General features: G+C 24.0%; 1 protein-coding gene across 9 annotated transcripts in view; it reads right to left on the reverse strand.

Moving 5' to 3' along the window:
- Positions 1-17030, reverse strand: part of LOC126897457 (uncharacterized) — a 101665-nt gene that overhangs the window by 32328 nt on the left and 52307 nt on the right. Inside the window, exons 1-4 of one of the 9 annotated variants that reach the window (XM_050671139.1) lie at positions 13712-14197; positions 3819-4184; positions 3194-3388; positions 1226-2202 (exon numbers count right to left, since the gene is read on the reverse strand). In XM_050671139.1, coding sequence (XP_050527096.1) covers positions 1994-2202; positions 3194-3388; positions 3819-4184; positions 13712-14111 — 1170 coding nt within the window. In that variant the 5' untranslated portion in view covers positions 14112-14197 and the 3' untranslated portion in view covers positions 1226-1993. Of the gene's footprint in view, positions 1-1225; positions 2203-3193; positions 3389-3818; positions 4185-8273; positions 8716-12720; positions 12916-13345; positions 14198-17030 lie in introns of those variants that run through there. The other 8 variants (XM_050671185.1, XM_050671123.1, XM_050671192.1 and 5 more) reach the window with 8 other exon arrangements.

The following is a 17030-nucleotide window of genomic DNA, read 5'->3' on the forward strand; positions in this document are numbered from 1 at the left end:
TTAGTTCTGTATTTTTTTATTTAAATTATGAAATATTCTATAGTTTTATTTTTTTAATTTTGATGGTTTTACCTTTTAAAGTTAAAAAAGATTATCCCTTCAGGGATAAAAATATTTATTTATAATTTTTTTTAATGAGAACCACTATTTTTGATTTGATAATATGATAGAAAAAAAAATTACAAACAATTTTTTTCTCATAATTTTTTTTATACAAACAACCGTTTACGTTTTATACTTGTTTAAAGATTTTGACTTCCAGAAAAAATATACGTTTCATAATATCGGTGGCAGTGCAACCGGTATTTTTGTTAGATCCTTTAATCTTACAAAATCATAGACTTAGCTATTAATAATACACCGAAAACCTGGTTTGAATCTATTATTGTTATCCCTCATTTAGTGCGTAGTAAATTTATATAGCTAATTTACCTGTCATAACTTGATCAATAAAATTTGGTTTATGCAACAGCAAATAAAAATAATGACTTCTGTATTTAATATAGTAAAATTACAAAAAAAATTTGGCCTAAAATCACTTAACATTAACAAGCTGTAACAGACTAACGGTTAATTGGATAATAAAAATTATCAGAACAAAATTGTTTGTAATTTTTTTTCAACCATATTATAAAATTAAAAATAAGGGTTCCCATATTAGAAAATTATAAATCAGGGTTTTTATCCTTGAAGGGACGAAAAAAATAATGGTTGACTACATATTATTGTAGAGTTTTTTAACCTTGATATTTTTTCTATATAATAAAATTTAAAATTCTCAATATTTTCTGAGAAAATGAGTGTCTTACCAGATTTTGATCAATATGTATAAATTATATGATATTTTTTTAAATACATATTTTTAAACTGAATAAATAAAATTACAATTTAATAGCTTTAATATAAAATTTTTATTTTGAGAAAACGATTAGGAAGGCGAAAACATACCTTTTATATTTAACGCATAATATTAGGATTTAATATTAGATTTTTTTTAAAATTTATATCGATCCTTAAGATATTAATGTATCTAATTAGAAATAAATTTAAGAATAAAAAAATTTTAAATCATAGTTTTGTGAACCTTGTTGTTTATAATAAATAATATTAGCTTTCCACTTACTAAACAAAGAGAGTTATTGTAGGTTTACAAGAAAATAAAGTAAACTACAAATTTTAAATTGTAAAAATAAAAATAATAAACGTTGAACTATTTATTTTATTTATATTTAATATCTTAAACCTTTTTGTTACATATGAAACGAAAATATCCAAAATACTTCCGCATATAAAATATTAAAACAAAAATAACGTTTGAATCTGTTAAAGTACAAATAAGCGTGTATATTAATTTTATATATTAATTAAAGAACCTTGCGTGTTTGGCTTTAAAGTTAAATAACTCATAGAATAAATACTGTCGGATTAGGTTGGGTTTTTAGATTCTTCATCATAAAGTACTTTTAAAAATATTTAATATTATATAGGTTTCACGTTGTGAGACATATTATATTATATTCAAAAATTGAAATTAAAGTAATTATTTGTAAATATTTCGAATTTTTATCTTTGGTGCGTAACTAAAAGCTATTTACTTAGCCGAATTTTTTTTTTGTCTAGAACGCCAATACTTCCGACCTATTGATTCAATTGGTCAATCTAATTAAATAGATATTTCAATCAATTAATTGATTAAATTAGTAAAGCTGTAATATTATGAGCAGACAAAATAATACAATGTTAATTTAATATTCAGTATCAAACATACTTTTATATGTTTGTCCTTGTCTCTTAATCAAGTTTTCATATTGATTATTTTTTAATGTAATTATTTCAAATTAATTTCAAAAAGGTTGTAATTTTGTACAAATTAGTAAAGTATAAAGTATAAATATACAAGTAGGAACTTGTACATTTAAGAAACAAAAATATTTAGAAACGAATCAAATTAATATTATTTAAAGATAAAACCAGAATAGATTTATTAATTGTCTTATAAATTTACACACAATTTATCTTTGCATTCTCTTCTACAAATTGTACAATTTTTATTATCAATGCATTTACTGCAATACCAACCATCACCACATGGCATCATTACGTGTTTGCTTGGAGGATGCACATCTTTTATTTGATTGCGGCAGCTTATACAACGTGCTTCTCGTCCGTCTAAAAAACATCTTGGCTGTAAGTCCAACAAATCTAATTGCAAATATTGAAAATTAATATTTTACTTTTCACTCAAGGATGTTAAGTACTAAGGAAAAAACAAACTACACGCACTAAAACAGTATTAAATATATATATTTTGCATTACTTGACTTTTATTTAAAGTCTTTAGTTACTCGGTTTATATATAAATAACACTTAGTTTAGAACAAAATTGAACTATAAAATATAATAAAGAATCATGGACGTCATAAAACAGTTTAATATGCACATGTAAACACTATGACAAAACTAATTTCACGTTTACTATCTTTTATTTTTTAATTTTATTGGAAATAGAAGTTAGCATGTTCTTTTTATTATTATTTTTTTAATGCATTTTCTTCTTGCACACTTAGATAGTTTAGACCAAAAAACAATAGATATAGAACTACCTTACCAAAAGTTATAGGATGAAGAAATTATTGATGAATATTGTTGGTTACTTATAAGAGAATAAATGAAACTCACAAAAGAAATATTAAGACCGATGCGTTCCATTTTTTGTTGAATAAAATTGATTCTTTGATAATTATATATTTAAATATAATATATAGCAACTAATATTCAAAGACATTATCTTTTTATTTTGTCTACCGTACCAATCAGGTCACAACAATATATTAAATTAGTGGCGTCGCCTAAGTTGTGATAAAAATGTTTCCCCCCAACTACAATTGACAACATGTGACTTTAATTCTAGTAAAAGTATATGATAAGCAAAAAAAAAGTATTTAGACACATCAAGCTAAAAATCCAAACATATTTATTTTTTTCATTAGTCGTTTATTATTTTCCTTTAATTACCATTAATTTGTAATATCACGTAGTACTAGTACATAGTTTCAATAATTTATACTGAAATATTTAATTACTACAGTTACTTAATATTTAAATAATATAAATCAGTACGTAAGACAGTATAAAGAGACGCTAATTATAGTTAATTCATTAATGTTTCAATAAATAACTATAATTTATATACCTTTTTCAACTATTGACACAGGTGTTTCTATATAAATAGCTTGAGTACCTGTAATCTGTTGATGACATACAGGACACTGTTCCTTAAGTACATTACAATATCCACAACTCCAACCATGTCCACATGGTAAAAAAATGTGAATATTACTGATTGTACCACTATGGTGATACGTATTCCCCAAACAAGAGGTTTCATCTGCAGCAAAATAAATAAATAAATTATTAAAGACTTTTATTGATATGAATTTCTACTAATTTTAAATTTCAGTTTATAGTTCAAAAGCATTTCAAGTATATTTTTATGCTTTTAACACTCATAAAAAACACCAGCGAATAATATTGAAAATAAGTTTCTTAAACATGTATAGTAACTATACATTTTATATTCAAATTACACTATAAGTACATTTGGATAATAACTGTTATTAACCGAATATACTTTAAATATAGTATAAAATGAATTTTTCTAAATCTATATTGAATAAATTAGCTTTTAGTTCCATTATCTTGGAATTGAAAAACAAATTTTTACAGAAAAATATTTCATAAATTATTTAATTAATTTTTTTTTTCATAAAAAATAATGTTATGTTATAAAACGTTTTAAAAAAAAACTTCCTTCTTACATTTATATCCAGTTATAAATTTGTAAGAATCTGACCCTTTAGTCAACAACTCCTCAATAATTTTATTATTATATCTTTGTATTGATATTAAATTTTCTTCAGACATATTATTCATTGATTTTTCAGGAGGTTCTGTTAAAAAGTGTACTTTATTTTTCATTAAATTCTTGCAGCTTAGTAGATCACTCATGTACTTTTCGTCTACATTATTGAATTCGTAATTCTTATATTTATATTCGTGTTCTTTGTAAACATTTAAAATACATTCATATGGTTCAGGAGAAATCCATTCTTTATTAAATATTGGTACAATTATAGAATGAAGATTTTCACTAAATTTATCTAAGTATAATGAAATATTAGCACCTATTTTATTCATTTCTATTGCAAATTCGCAGAACTGATACATATATGTAAAGCCCAGACTTTCAATAGCATTCACAATGATCGCATAGCCCAAAGTATATCTTCCATATTCCACACAATCATCAATCACTCTCGTCAAACTTCTATCTATTATTTCAATACCGTCATAAGGAACTCTTTCACAATTTACTACCTGACTGAAATGTACTGGACAATACTTTAGCTTATTTTTTGAAACTATATAATAAGGATGATTTTTTAACATGACACGCATAATATTTGAATATTCACCTTGAAGAGATTGAACAACCTGAGGTGTGATATTATTTAGATCAACACAAATGGATTGATTAATTGTGTGAATAAAAAAAAGTATTAAATTCACTTTATTGAGTAACATGTTACTATTTTAAGAGAATTTTCTATAATTCTTAAATTTCAAAATACTTTATCGACTAAAATTAAACACTTTTGAAATAAATTATATAGTAACTAAATATTTTTGAATTACAAAAATTACTTTAACATGAATTTTTATAAGTAGTAGTCACAAGTATATTTTGAATACCCGATTAAAAATAAACTTTTATTTTGTATTTGAATAATATATGAACAATTATAATTTATTAATTATTTATACATGCAAAAATACGTATTTTTTTATTTAAAATAATTGATAGAAAATAGCAAATGTTCATTTAAAATAAATAACTATATATTACTTATAAATCTAATTTGACAGAATTTATTTTGAATTATCTGTTTTATATTATTACTCTTTTTTATTAAAATTATTTTCAATGTCTTGTAAGATTAACTACTCTTGTCAGAATGTCTTTTTTCATATCATATAATACTTTTTTACTTATAACTTAACATTGGCAAGCATATTAATTTATTGGTTAATATGTACAATTTTACAATTTTTAAATAATTTTATTTATAAAAAAAAACCTAGCACAATGTGGTCGAGACATAGTGGAGACGTTCCATAGTTGGGTCCAGTGTACATTTAATCTGGCAGTGATATCAAAATCACTATCATAAGAAAAGCAAAATCAACTTCTATTTCCTTAATTATACCCTGATTAGTAATTCTTTTAATTATATATTATATAATTTTTAAAATTAATTGTTTTCAAATTATTATTGATTTTGATTTTTAATATATAAAAAGTAATTATTTTAAACCTACTTTTTTTGTCCTTTAAAGTGAAAGTAATAATAAAAAAAAATGAATTAATTCCCATAACTTTTAGCTAAACTTGCAAGTTTGAAATTGACATTATTAAATAGAAAAAAATTAAATTGTTAAGATTAATATGGAATCAAGAAATTTTATAATTACTATTTACAGTACTCTTATCAGAAAAGTTCAATTGTTTTACATTTTTATCGTAATATATTTATCTTAATAATTAATTTTAATGATTATACACCTAAAAAAAAAAAAAGTTGTTAAAGCGATTTACTCAATTGAGTGTATTATAAAATTTGATTATAATTGTTAAAGTCCATCATTAAATTCAGGTGAAACTAAAAATAATTTTTTTTTTTAAATTAATGATTTATATAGCATCATGTTACAAAAAAATTATAGACTGGTAGTAGCACACACAAATGGAGTTAAAAATTAATAAATTACAAAGTAAAATGATTTACTTTTGTAGTTGAATACTTTTATCATATCAAATCTAATTCCACAATAAATATTTTAAGAATATTAGAAATTAATGATTTTAATTGTTTGTATGGAAAAAGCTGGTTTAGCTACTTATTTTTTGAATACGGAATATTTTTTCGATTTTTAAGAGTAATAACTTAAACTAATCATTAACTTAAATATCATGAACTTAAATGAATCATTTGACGTATCGTTGAAAAAACTAGGTCTAGTGAGGGTTGGCAAAATAAATCGTAGCCACAAAAAGAACCACATAGTAAAATAATATTAACATGAATATAAATGTTTTCTCACGAGGGGAAACTATAGTGATAGGATCCTTTATATTCATTGAAGTTATTGAATCTAAATGAGATAAATATCAAATGATTTGAAAATTTTATTCTAACTCAAAAAAAAATGCAAAATATTGCCGTAACACAGTAAAATAAATAGTTGGAGGGTGTAAATGTGTAATGTGTGTACGAAGATAAAGATGAGGATGTGGTGCCTGCTGTCTAGGTATTCATGTGCGTGTTGTCGACAGCAGTCACCGTGCTCGGCCGACACTTCGGGTTAGCTGTGGGTGTCGAAAGGCTGTTGTTATAGGGAGGGAATAAGGGTAACACCTAGGTATGAGGTGCAGACGAAGTGCAAGACACAAGTACTCTGAAATGTTGTGGAACAGAGTAGATAGGTTTAAAAAGGAATAAACAAAGACTTTACTTTAAACAGTAAGCCGGACAGCGACAACCGAGTACTGAGACTGATGAATGACACAAGGCACTGAAGTCGACTGATGACGATGGTCAGGTCTATTGGGTTTTTATAATAATTAGAACTATTGCCGACTTGGCAATAAATATTATTTGTTAATTCATCAGTCTCAGGCAGCGGATGTGCTGTCTGTATTTTATTAAAATAATTCTCACGATTATGAAAACGTGACACCATCAAACTATTAAAAGCCACAGACGGATTTGAACTTCGTACCCTAAGGGTGAAAGACAGGTTTTTCCCATTCGGCAACTGTTCGTTGCTTTTGTCGCATGATAAAATTGTCTATTTAAGCTAACTCAAATTAAAAAATTACTTTTTCGAAAAGTAAAAAAATTTTAATAAGTTTAATTTCGTATGTCTTATGAACTTTATTCTATGTCAATTACATTATATAATATTCATGAAAGTCTAATATATTCTCCTAATAAGATATTTTAAAATAAAATAAAATACAAAACCTAGAATTTTAATAGAAAAATAGCATATTTTTGAATACGGTAGTCATTTGCGCACAGAAGATAGGTCGTCGGGGCAAATTTTTTTTTTTAATTTTATAGTACATGACATAAGGTTTAATTTGACATATGTTTAAAGGACGCAGTATTTCCGGAACTTTTTCAAAAGTCAAATTAAAAAAGTTAGTTTTTGTAAAAAAGTTGCTATTTTAAATCCCTCTGTGAGCAGACTAAGTGTTAAATTTTCCAAAAAAAATGATATCAAATGAAAGAAAAATATCTAAGGTTTCAATATAAAAAAATATTATTTTGATTTGTTGATATTTGAAAAAGTTATGTGAGTTTTAAGTACAAAAAACATTCCGATAGAAGGTGATTTTTATCGCAAACATTACATTTTTTTTATAATTTCGACAGCCATTTGTACATAGAAGATAAGGTGTCGGGACAAATTTTTTTTTTCATTTTGTAGTACATAAAATAACCTTTAATTTGATATATGTTTAAAGAACGAAGTATTTTTGGAACATTTTTAAAAATTAAGTTGAAAAAGTTAGTTTTTGTAAAAAAGTTGCTATTTTAAATCCCCCCCATGAGCAGGTTAAGTGTTAGATTTTCAAAAAAATGATATCAAATGAAAGGTAAATATCTAAGGTTTTAGTATAAAAAAAAATTATGTTGATTTGTTTATTTTTCAAAAAGTTATGGAAGTTTTAAGAAAAAAAAGTGAAAAAAATGACAAGATTTACCGATTTTTTAATTTTTTGGATATTTCCCCCATTTGAGGGGAACGAGGGGAAATTTTTCAATTTTTAAGGATAATGTCTTCAACTAGATACGATTTGTGATCTTTTGACGTATTGTTGAAAAAAATCGGTACAGTGAGAGCTGAGAAAAAGTGGCAACAGACATAAAAAAAAATACACATCATGGCAAAATTAATACCTTCTCAGCTTCGCATCGAAGATAAAATAAATAAATAATAATAAAAAAAAAACACATGATAATAAAATTAATACCTTCTCAGCTTCGTATCGAAGCTAATAAATAACTATATTATTTATAAATCTATTTTGAACAGTTTATTCTGATTTAACTGTTTATATGAAAATTCCTAAATCATAAATAAAATAAATTTTTAACAATATATTTTGTAACAGTTATTTGATTAACTATAATTTAACATGTGTTATTGTTTTAATATTACATTTAAAAAATATATTATATGAATTATATCGGTTCACAATGAAAAATTAATTTCAAAAAAGTTGAAATTTTGTACAAATTAGTAAAGTATAAATACTATAAAGTATAAAGTATAAATATACAAGTAAGAACTCGTATATTTAAGGAACAAAAATATTTAGAAACGAATTAAAATAATATTATTTAAAGATAAAACCAGAATAGATTTACTCATTGTCTTATAACTTTACACACAATTTATCTTTGCATTCCCTTTTACATTTTGTACAACTTGTATTATCAATGCATTTACTGCAATACCAACCATGACCACATGGTATCATTACGTGTTTGCTTGGAGGATGCACATATTTTATTTGATTGCGGCAGCTTATACAACGTGCTTTTCGTCCGTCTAAGACACATCTTGGCTGTAAAGTCACCAAACCTAATTGCAAATGTGGAAAATTAATATTTTTTCTAACACAAGATTTAACGGAGTGAGCAATTACGTTACTTTTCACTCAAGGATGTTAAGTACTAAGGAAAAAACAAACTACACGCACTAAAACAGTATTAAATATATATATTTTGCATTACTTGACTTTTATTTAAAGTCTTTAGTTACTCGGTTTATATATAAATAACACTTAGTTTAGAACAAAATTGAACTATAAAATATAATAAAGAATCATGGACGTCATAAAACAGTTTAATATGCACATGTAAACACTATGACAAAACTAATTTCACGTTTACTATCTTTTATTTTTTAATTTTATTGGAAATAGAAGTTAGCATGTTCTTTTTATTATTATTTTTTTAATGCATTTTCTTCTTGCACACTTAGATAGTTTAGACCAAAAAACAATAGATATAGAACTACCTTACCAAAAGTTATGGGATGAAGAAATTATTGATGAATATTGTTGGTTACTTATAAGAGAATAAATGAAACTCACAAAAGAAATATTAATAAATATTAACTAATATTCAAACGCATTATCTTTTCATTTTGTCTACCTTACCAATCCGGTCACAACAATATATTAAATTAGTGTCGTAGCCTAAGTGGTGATAAAGATGTTTACCCACAACCACAATTGACAACACACGGTTTTAATGCTATTAAGAGACGGGTTCCGGAGATTGCCACGAACTGATGATGCCCCGACATTCATTTACTCCGACACTGTAAAAAAATCCTCCGAATACATTTACTCCGACAACAATTACTACGAATACCTGGTTACAAAAATTTGGATGTTACTACGACGACGAATACTCCGAATATCGATTATTCGCGAAATCGATTAAAAAATTATCAAATTTCGGAGTAGATGAATATCGTAGCAATATATTATCTGATGGAAAAATATAACCCTTATCACTAATTAATAAATATTAATTAATATAATAAAATAGCGTTATAATTGATTACTGTCTATTAACGAATAATTATTACAATAAAGATCCCCGAAATGTATCCGACTTTTGATAAAATAGGTACATAAAGGTAACATAACTGGTGTGAGCCCTTAAATTTTTTTTTGGAGGGGAAAGAAGAGCGATTCCAATTTTCAGACGTAAAATCTTTTTTACCTCTCCTTATTAGTGCTTATTATAACATTGTAAGCACATTAATATTATAACATTCAATTAGTTTAGTTAAAAAATATAGAGGTACGTTTTTATGATGATAGTATTCGTTATTAAACAAATGCGTTTATAAAGATATTCGGTATCCCATTCACTAAAACTGTCATTACAATTAGTTTCATATGAAATCAAACAAAAATATGATTTAATATCATTTCATTGTTCAAAGTTGGGCAACGAAATTAATTCAGTCCAGTTTGGATTTGACCGCAATCTGGAGAGACTTGAGGGGGCTTTGTCTCCTAAAATTCTGCCATAGACTATACCGAAAATGAATTAATTTGTATTTCTTGTTGTATAGAAATATTTTTTTAGATTAGGTAAAAAATTATGTAATTAGAGTTCCCAAATATTTTGTTGCAATACTCCTACGCTCTAGTCAAATTAAGTAAACACAAGGCAGTTATAAGTTAATAGTGAACAATAGTTTATGATTTATCATAAACTTACAAAAATCTTCTGTTAAGTAAATTGGTTTTAAACTTAACTAACTCGATTAAAAATATGCAGTTAATTCATTAAATAATAGTTCAATTTTTTTCATTTGCATTATGATTATTTGAAGTTTTGTCAAATACACGTATAGAGTGAAATATTTTAATTTATAAGCATGATTGATAATCAAACAATTATTCATTTTTTCTCATTAAATGGAAATCAAATATAATAATGTAATATTGAAACTGTACAACTTTTTTTATAAGACATATATATAATTACATTTTTACAAAACATAATACATTACATTACGTGATTTTATTTTGAAAATTTATTTTTATTTTTTTTGGAATATGCTTTCATATTCTAAAAAGTACATATAAAATTAATTCAAATTTTTAAAAAAACTTCATTTTGTATTTATAAAACAATACATTTGTATTTGCAGGATACGCGTTAAGCTAACGAGATGAAAACATTGGCAAAATAATCATCTTTTCGCAGTGTCGGCCTGGCTCAGAAGGCCCTCATTAAATTTAAGATTTTTTTTCTCACTGGACCACTGAGAAAATTGTCCAACAAATTTAATTATTATTAAAAAAAGGAAAGGCTATTCAGATATTTTTTTCAAGGAAATATTAAACTGATTTCAATAAATGTATATTAGATTTTAAACAAAAAGAACTTTAAATAAATAATTTTTTACTCCTTAATATTTTTAACTTTTTTTTGAGCACCACTGGAGATTATAATGGTTTTACTTATAATTTAACATTGATTATAAAACTCATGTCACAAAATTAAATTTTTTTAACGATGAGTTAATATATTTTTAATTTTAGATGACACACAGAATTTTTAAATAAGAAAAAATTAATTCTACTTATATATAACCAAAACTTACTAATTCTTAGCATAACTCATATTAGACTTGTAGCAAAACTTACACAGTTTAATACTATTTTAATTTTTTTTAATATAAGTTAAAAATAATTTTAGTAATTAATTTTCAATTAAAATTGCTGAAAGAAAAATTAATCATACTCTTCTGAGTCTATAAAAACCTATTGGAAGAAACTTCCAGAAAGTAATAAGACTAAAAAAAATGTGTTCAACAATTACTGCATTGAAGTTGGATATACTGTGTTATTTTATACTTAGATATCCTAATGCAGCACAGGAAAAAATCCAGACATCCCCAAGAATGATTTTATATTGTACAAACAATTTTATGTGTTATATTAGTTATTATTTTTTAATATTACACACTTAGGAATTAATCACTAATAAAATTGCACAAGACAATTTTTACAGCACATATTTGTTATAGAAAAATTAGTTTTCAAATGGATCTTATAGATGTTAAAAAATAAGTTACTGTTAGATAAAATTTTGTGGATCGACTAAAAAAACAGTTAACTAACAGTTTTTTGATTTGATGAAAATATTTTCTAATTATTGGATAATTAAAAAATAAAATTCTCAAAGATAAATATATATTCTAACAATAGAGAAAACTTTTTCAAAAATGTACATTTGTATTAAACACTATTAATTTTATGTTACTTAATGAATGACTATTATCATTCGAGTATTAATAACATATGTCAAATGTGAGAAATTGTACCAGAAAATAATAAGCAAAATGTATATTATTGTATAATAACTATAGTAGCAAATAAATGCTAATTGAATAGAACATTTTAATTTAAATTTTACAATATTATTAATAATAATATAATTAATTTAATAGTGTTTCTGTAGCCACGTGACCCTAACGTTGCAACATATACGATCAATGCGCCCTATTACTAACAATGCAATCGAAATATAATATAACTTTCGATGCATAATCAAACTATCGATAATGTCGGAGTTTTTACTATCTCATTTTTTAAATTTAATGTCGGAGTAAAATCCGTCATAATTTTGGTAACCTATGAATCAGATGGTCGGAGTACCAGATGTTCGTAACAATTACTACTTTGTCAAATGTCGAAGTATGTAAATGTCGGAGCATCATCAGTTCGTGGCAAAGGTGCGATCTCTTAAGAGTATATGATAAGCAAAAAAAAAGTATTTAGACCCATTAAGCTAAAAATCCAAACATATTTATTTTTTCCATTAGTTGTTAATAGATCGTTCATTCAGAAAAGTTTATTAATTTCCTTTAATTACCATTAATTTGTAATATCACTTACTACTTATACATAATTTCAATAATTTATACTGAAATATTTAAACACTACAGTCACTTATTGTTTTAATAATATAAAACAGTACGTAAGACAGTATAAAGAGACGCTAATTATAGTTAATTCATTAATGTTTCAATAAATAACTATAATTTATATACCATTTTCAACTATTGATGCAGGTGTTACTATATGAATAGCTTGAGTACCTGTAATCGGTTGATCACATACAGGACACTGTTTATTAAGTACATTACAATAGCCACAACTCCAACCATGTCCACATGGTAAAAAAATATGAATATTATCAACATTACCACTATTACTTAACGTACATCCCAAACAAGAGGTTTGATCTGCAGCAAAAAAAATTAATAAATTATTAAAGACTTTTATTGATATAAATTTCTACTAATTTTAAATTTCAGTTTATAGTTCAAAAGCATTTCAAGTATATTTTTATGCTTTTAACACTCATAAAAAACACCAGCGAATAATATTGAAAATAAGTTTCTTAAACATGTATAGTAACTATACATTTTATATTCACATTACACTATAAGTACATTTGGTTAATAACTGTTATTAACCGAATATACTATAAATATAGCATAAAATGAATTTTTCTAAATCTATATTGAATAAATTAGCTTTTAGTTCCATTATCTTGGAATTGAAAAACAAATTTTTACAGAAAAATATTTCATAAATTATTTAATTCATTTTTTTTTTCATAAAAAATAATGTTATGTTATACAACGTTTTAAAAAAATACTTCCTTCTTACATTTATATCCAGTTATAAATTTGTAAGAATCTGACCCTTTAGTCAACAACTTCTCAATAATTTTATTATTATATCTTTGTATTGATATTAAATTTTCTTCAGACATATTATTCATTGATTTTTCAGGAGGTTCTGTTAAAAAGTGTACTTTATTTTTCATTAAATTCTTGCAGATTAGTAAATCACTCAAGTACTTTTCGTCTACTTTATTGAATTCGTAATTCTTATATTTATGTTCGTGTTCTTTGTAAACATTTAAAATACATTCATATGGTTCAGGAGAAATCCATTCTTTATTAAATATTGGTACAATTTTAGATTTAAGATTTTCACTAAATCGATCTAAGTATAATGAAATATTAGCACCTAATTTATTCATTTCTATTGCAAATTCGCAGAACTGATACATATATGTAAAGCACAAACTTTCAATAGCATTCACAATGATCGCATAGCCCAAAGTATATCTTTCATAGTTAAAACAATTAGTAATCACATACTCCAATCTTCTATTTATTATTTCTATACCTTCACAAGGAACTACTTCATAATCAACTTCGTGACCGAAATGTACTGGACAATACTTTAGCTCATTGTATAAAAATATATAATTAGGATGATCTTTTAGTATAACATGCATCATATATGGGTATTGCATTTTAAGATCTTGTATATCCTGACATGTGACATCATTTAGATCAACACAATTTGACTGATTAATTGTGTGAATAAAAAAAAGTATTAATTTCACTTTATTGAGTAACATATTATTAGTTTAAGAGAATTTTCTATAATTCTTAAATTTCAAAATACTTTATCGACTAAAATTAAACACTTTTGAAATTAATTATATACTAACTAAATATTTTTGAATTGCAAAAATTACTGTAACATGAGTATTTATAAGTAGTAGTCACAAGTATATTTTGAATACCCGATTAAAAATAAACTCTTATTATGTAGTTGAATAATATATGAACAATTATAATTCATTTATTATTTATATAAGCAAAAATACGTATTTTGTTTATTTAAAATAATTGATGGAAAAAAGCAAATGTTCATTTAAAATAAATAACTGTAGTATTACTTCTACATCTATTTTGACACAATTTATTTTGACTTATCTGTTTTATATTAATACTCATTTAATTTAAATTTTTTTAAATATTTTGCAAGATTAACTACTCTTGTCAGAACGTCTTTCCTTTTATATCATATAATACTTTTTTACTTAGAACTTAACAATGGCAAGCATATTAATTTATTGGATATTATGTACAATTTTACAATTTTTAAATATTTTTATTTATAAAAAAAAACCTAGCACAGTGTGGTCGAGGCATAGTGGAGACGTTTCATAGTTGGGTCCAGTGTAGATTTAATCTGGCAGTGATATCAAAATCACTATCATAAGAAAAGCAAAATCAACTTCTATTTCCTTAATTATACCCAGATTAGTAATTCTTTTAATTATATATTATAGAATTTTTAAAATTAATTGTTTTCAAATTATTATTGATTTTGATTTTTAATATATTAAAAAAAATTATTTTAAACCTATTTTTTTTGTCCTTTATAGTGAAGGTTTTAATAAAAAAAAAATGATATTTTTTTATTTAAAATAATTGATGGAAAAAATCATATGTTTATTCAAAATAATTAACTGCATTACTTATAAATTTGTTTTGAATAGTTTATTTTGATTTATTTGTTTAACACTCATTTAATTTCAATATTTTGCAAGAGTAACTATTCTTGTCAGAACGTCTTTCCTTTTAAATCATATAATACTTAAAAAAACTATAAATTTGATTAACTTTCAAAGATCAAAATCCAATATGTCAATGTGAGTCATTCTTCCTAAAATTGTATGGTTTTTGTCTTTAGTAACAAATTAATCTTAGAAATCATAATTTGAAATAGGTTTTTCATCTATAAGTACATTGTATTATCTTTTATCGGTCAAAAGAGCCCGATTTTTTTTTAGTAATATTTTCAAACATTTTTTGATATTATCAATCGTTACAATACTTTGGTTAATAATTTTATAAGCCTGTAGCATTATCATTAAAAATGTTGCAATGTATCATACAGTATTCAAAAAATTATTTCAATATACAGTGTATATTTAATATACTTTCAGTATTTAATATATTTATTTTATGATTTTTTATTTAATTTATTTTATTAACCATTATGAATTTTACCTTTAACTGAATATTCATATTTTAACCGTATTTTCCTGTTGATAATAAAACACCATCTTAAAATAATATATTAATTTAAAATTAATATATTATTATGTTATATAATATATTAAAATTAATAGTAGAATCACAAAACAGAAGAGATTCCATTCCAAAAAAGACTGATAAGGTACAAAATTCTCAAAAGAATATCTTCTAAAAAGATTTATTATTTCAACATTTAATCCAAATGAGTTAGTGCTAATAAAATTTTAACACGTCAATATTAGCCATTACTTCGAAAAATGTATGGCTTACGTCTTTAATAAGAAATTAATCTTAGAAATCAAAATTTCAGATAGGTCTTTTCATCTATAAGTACATTGCAATAGCTTTTATTAAAAATCGGCTTAAAGAGCTCGATATTTTTATAATATTATCAAACATATGTTAATGATTAGATTTTCAAAAAAATTATGCCTTGTTCAAGGCAAAAGTCTGAAATATTATCAATAAAAATTTCGCACTATACCGTACAGTTTTCAAAAATTTATTTCAATAAACAGTGAAAACTAAAATAATTGTCGTGATTTATCGGGCAAGTAAATAACTTCTAAGTTACGAACCAAAACTAAAAACTTGCTATTTTTACAAAAAAAAATACTTTACTTTAAATTGTTGAAAATATTAAGAATGGCTAGTGGCAATGTGAAACCTTTATAAAATTTAATATTATTAAAACTACTTTATGAAGAACAATCTAAAAACCCAAACTTACACGAAGATATTTTTTATATAAGTTATATAACATTAGAGCCAAAATGGCAAATTTTCTGTACTTAATATATAATATTTATATTTAAGCTATTGTGTATTTTAATTGATTCAAATATAATTCTTGTTTTATTATTTTATATGTTGTTGTTTTCTTTCGGATATTTTCGTTTCATATGTAACTATAACCGTATAAGATATAAAATATAAATAAAATAAGTAATTTAACATTTATTAATATTACTTTTATAATCAACAATTTGTTGGTGATAATTTTAAGTAAATACTTTGTTGTAAATTTAAAACAAACTCTCTTTTTGTAGTAAGGTATTAGTAAATGTTATTAATTATAAAGCTTCCTAACGTTTATTATAAAATTCATATAAGCTATAAATTTCATTTTTAAGATTATAATAATTTTGAAAATATACATACATTGTGATTTATAAAGAATACTCCTCTATGTGTCTTCTCATTTCACAAAAAATAAATTTTTCCATCAGTCACTAGATATACTTTTTTTAATCCATCTTATTACCCCTAAAAGACATGCGATAATTATCACATAACACAAGGTTGGATTACAAACTATTCACGTTAAACCCAAAAGTTTGAAGAAAATAATAATATGGGCTTTTTTATAAAATTACATATAAGATAATAATCAATCTAAGTACCTTCATCGTTACATAACTTTATCAAATAATTCTATATCAAGATGT

This window comes from Daktulosphaira vitifoliae, unplaced genomic scaffold (genome assembly GCF_025091365.1).
Source record: "Daktulosphaira vitifoliae isolate Bord-2020 unplaced genomic scaffold, ASM2509136v1 Scaffold_1, whole genome shotgun sequence".
In the NCBI taxonomy this organism is placed as follows: Eukaryota; Metazoa; Arthropoda; class Insecta; order Hemiptera; family Phylloxeridae; genus Daktulosphaira; species Daktulosphaira vitifoliae.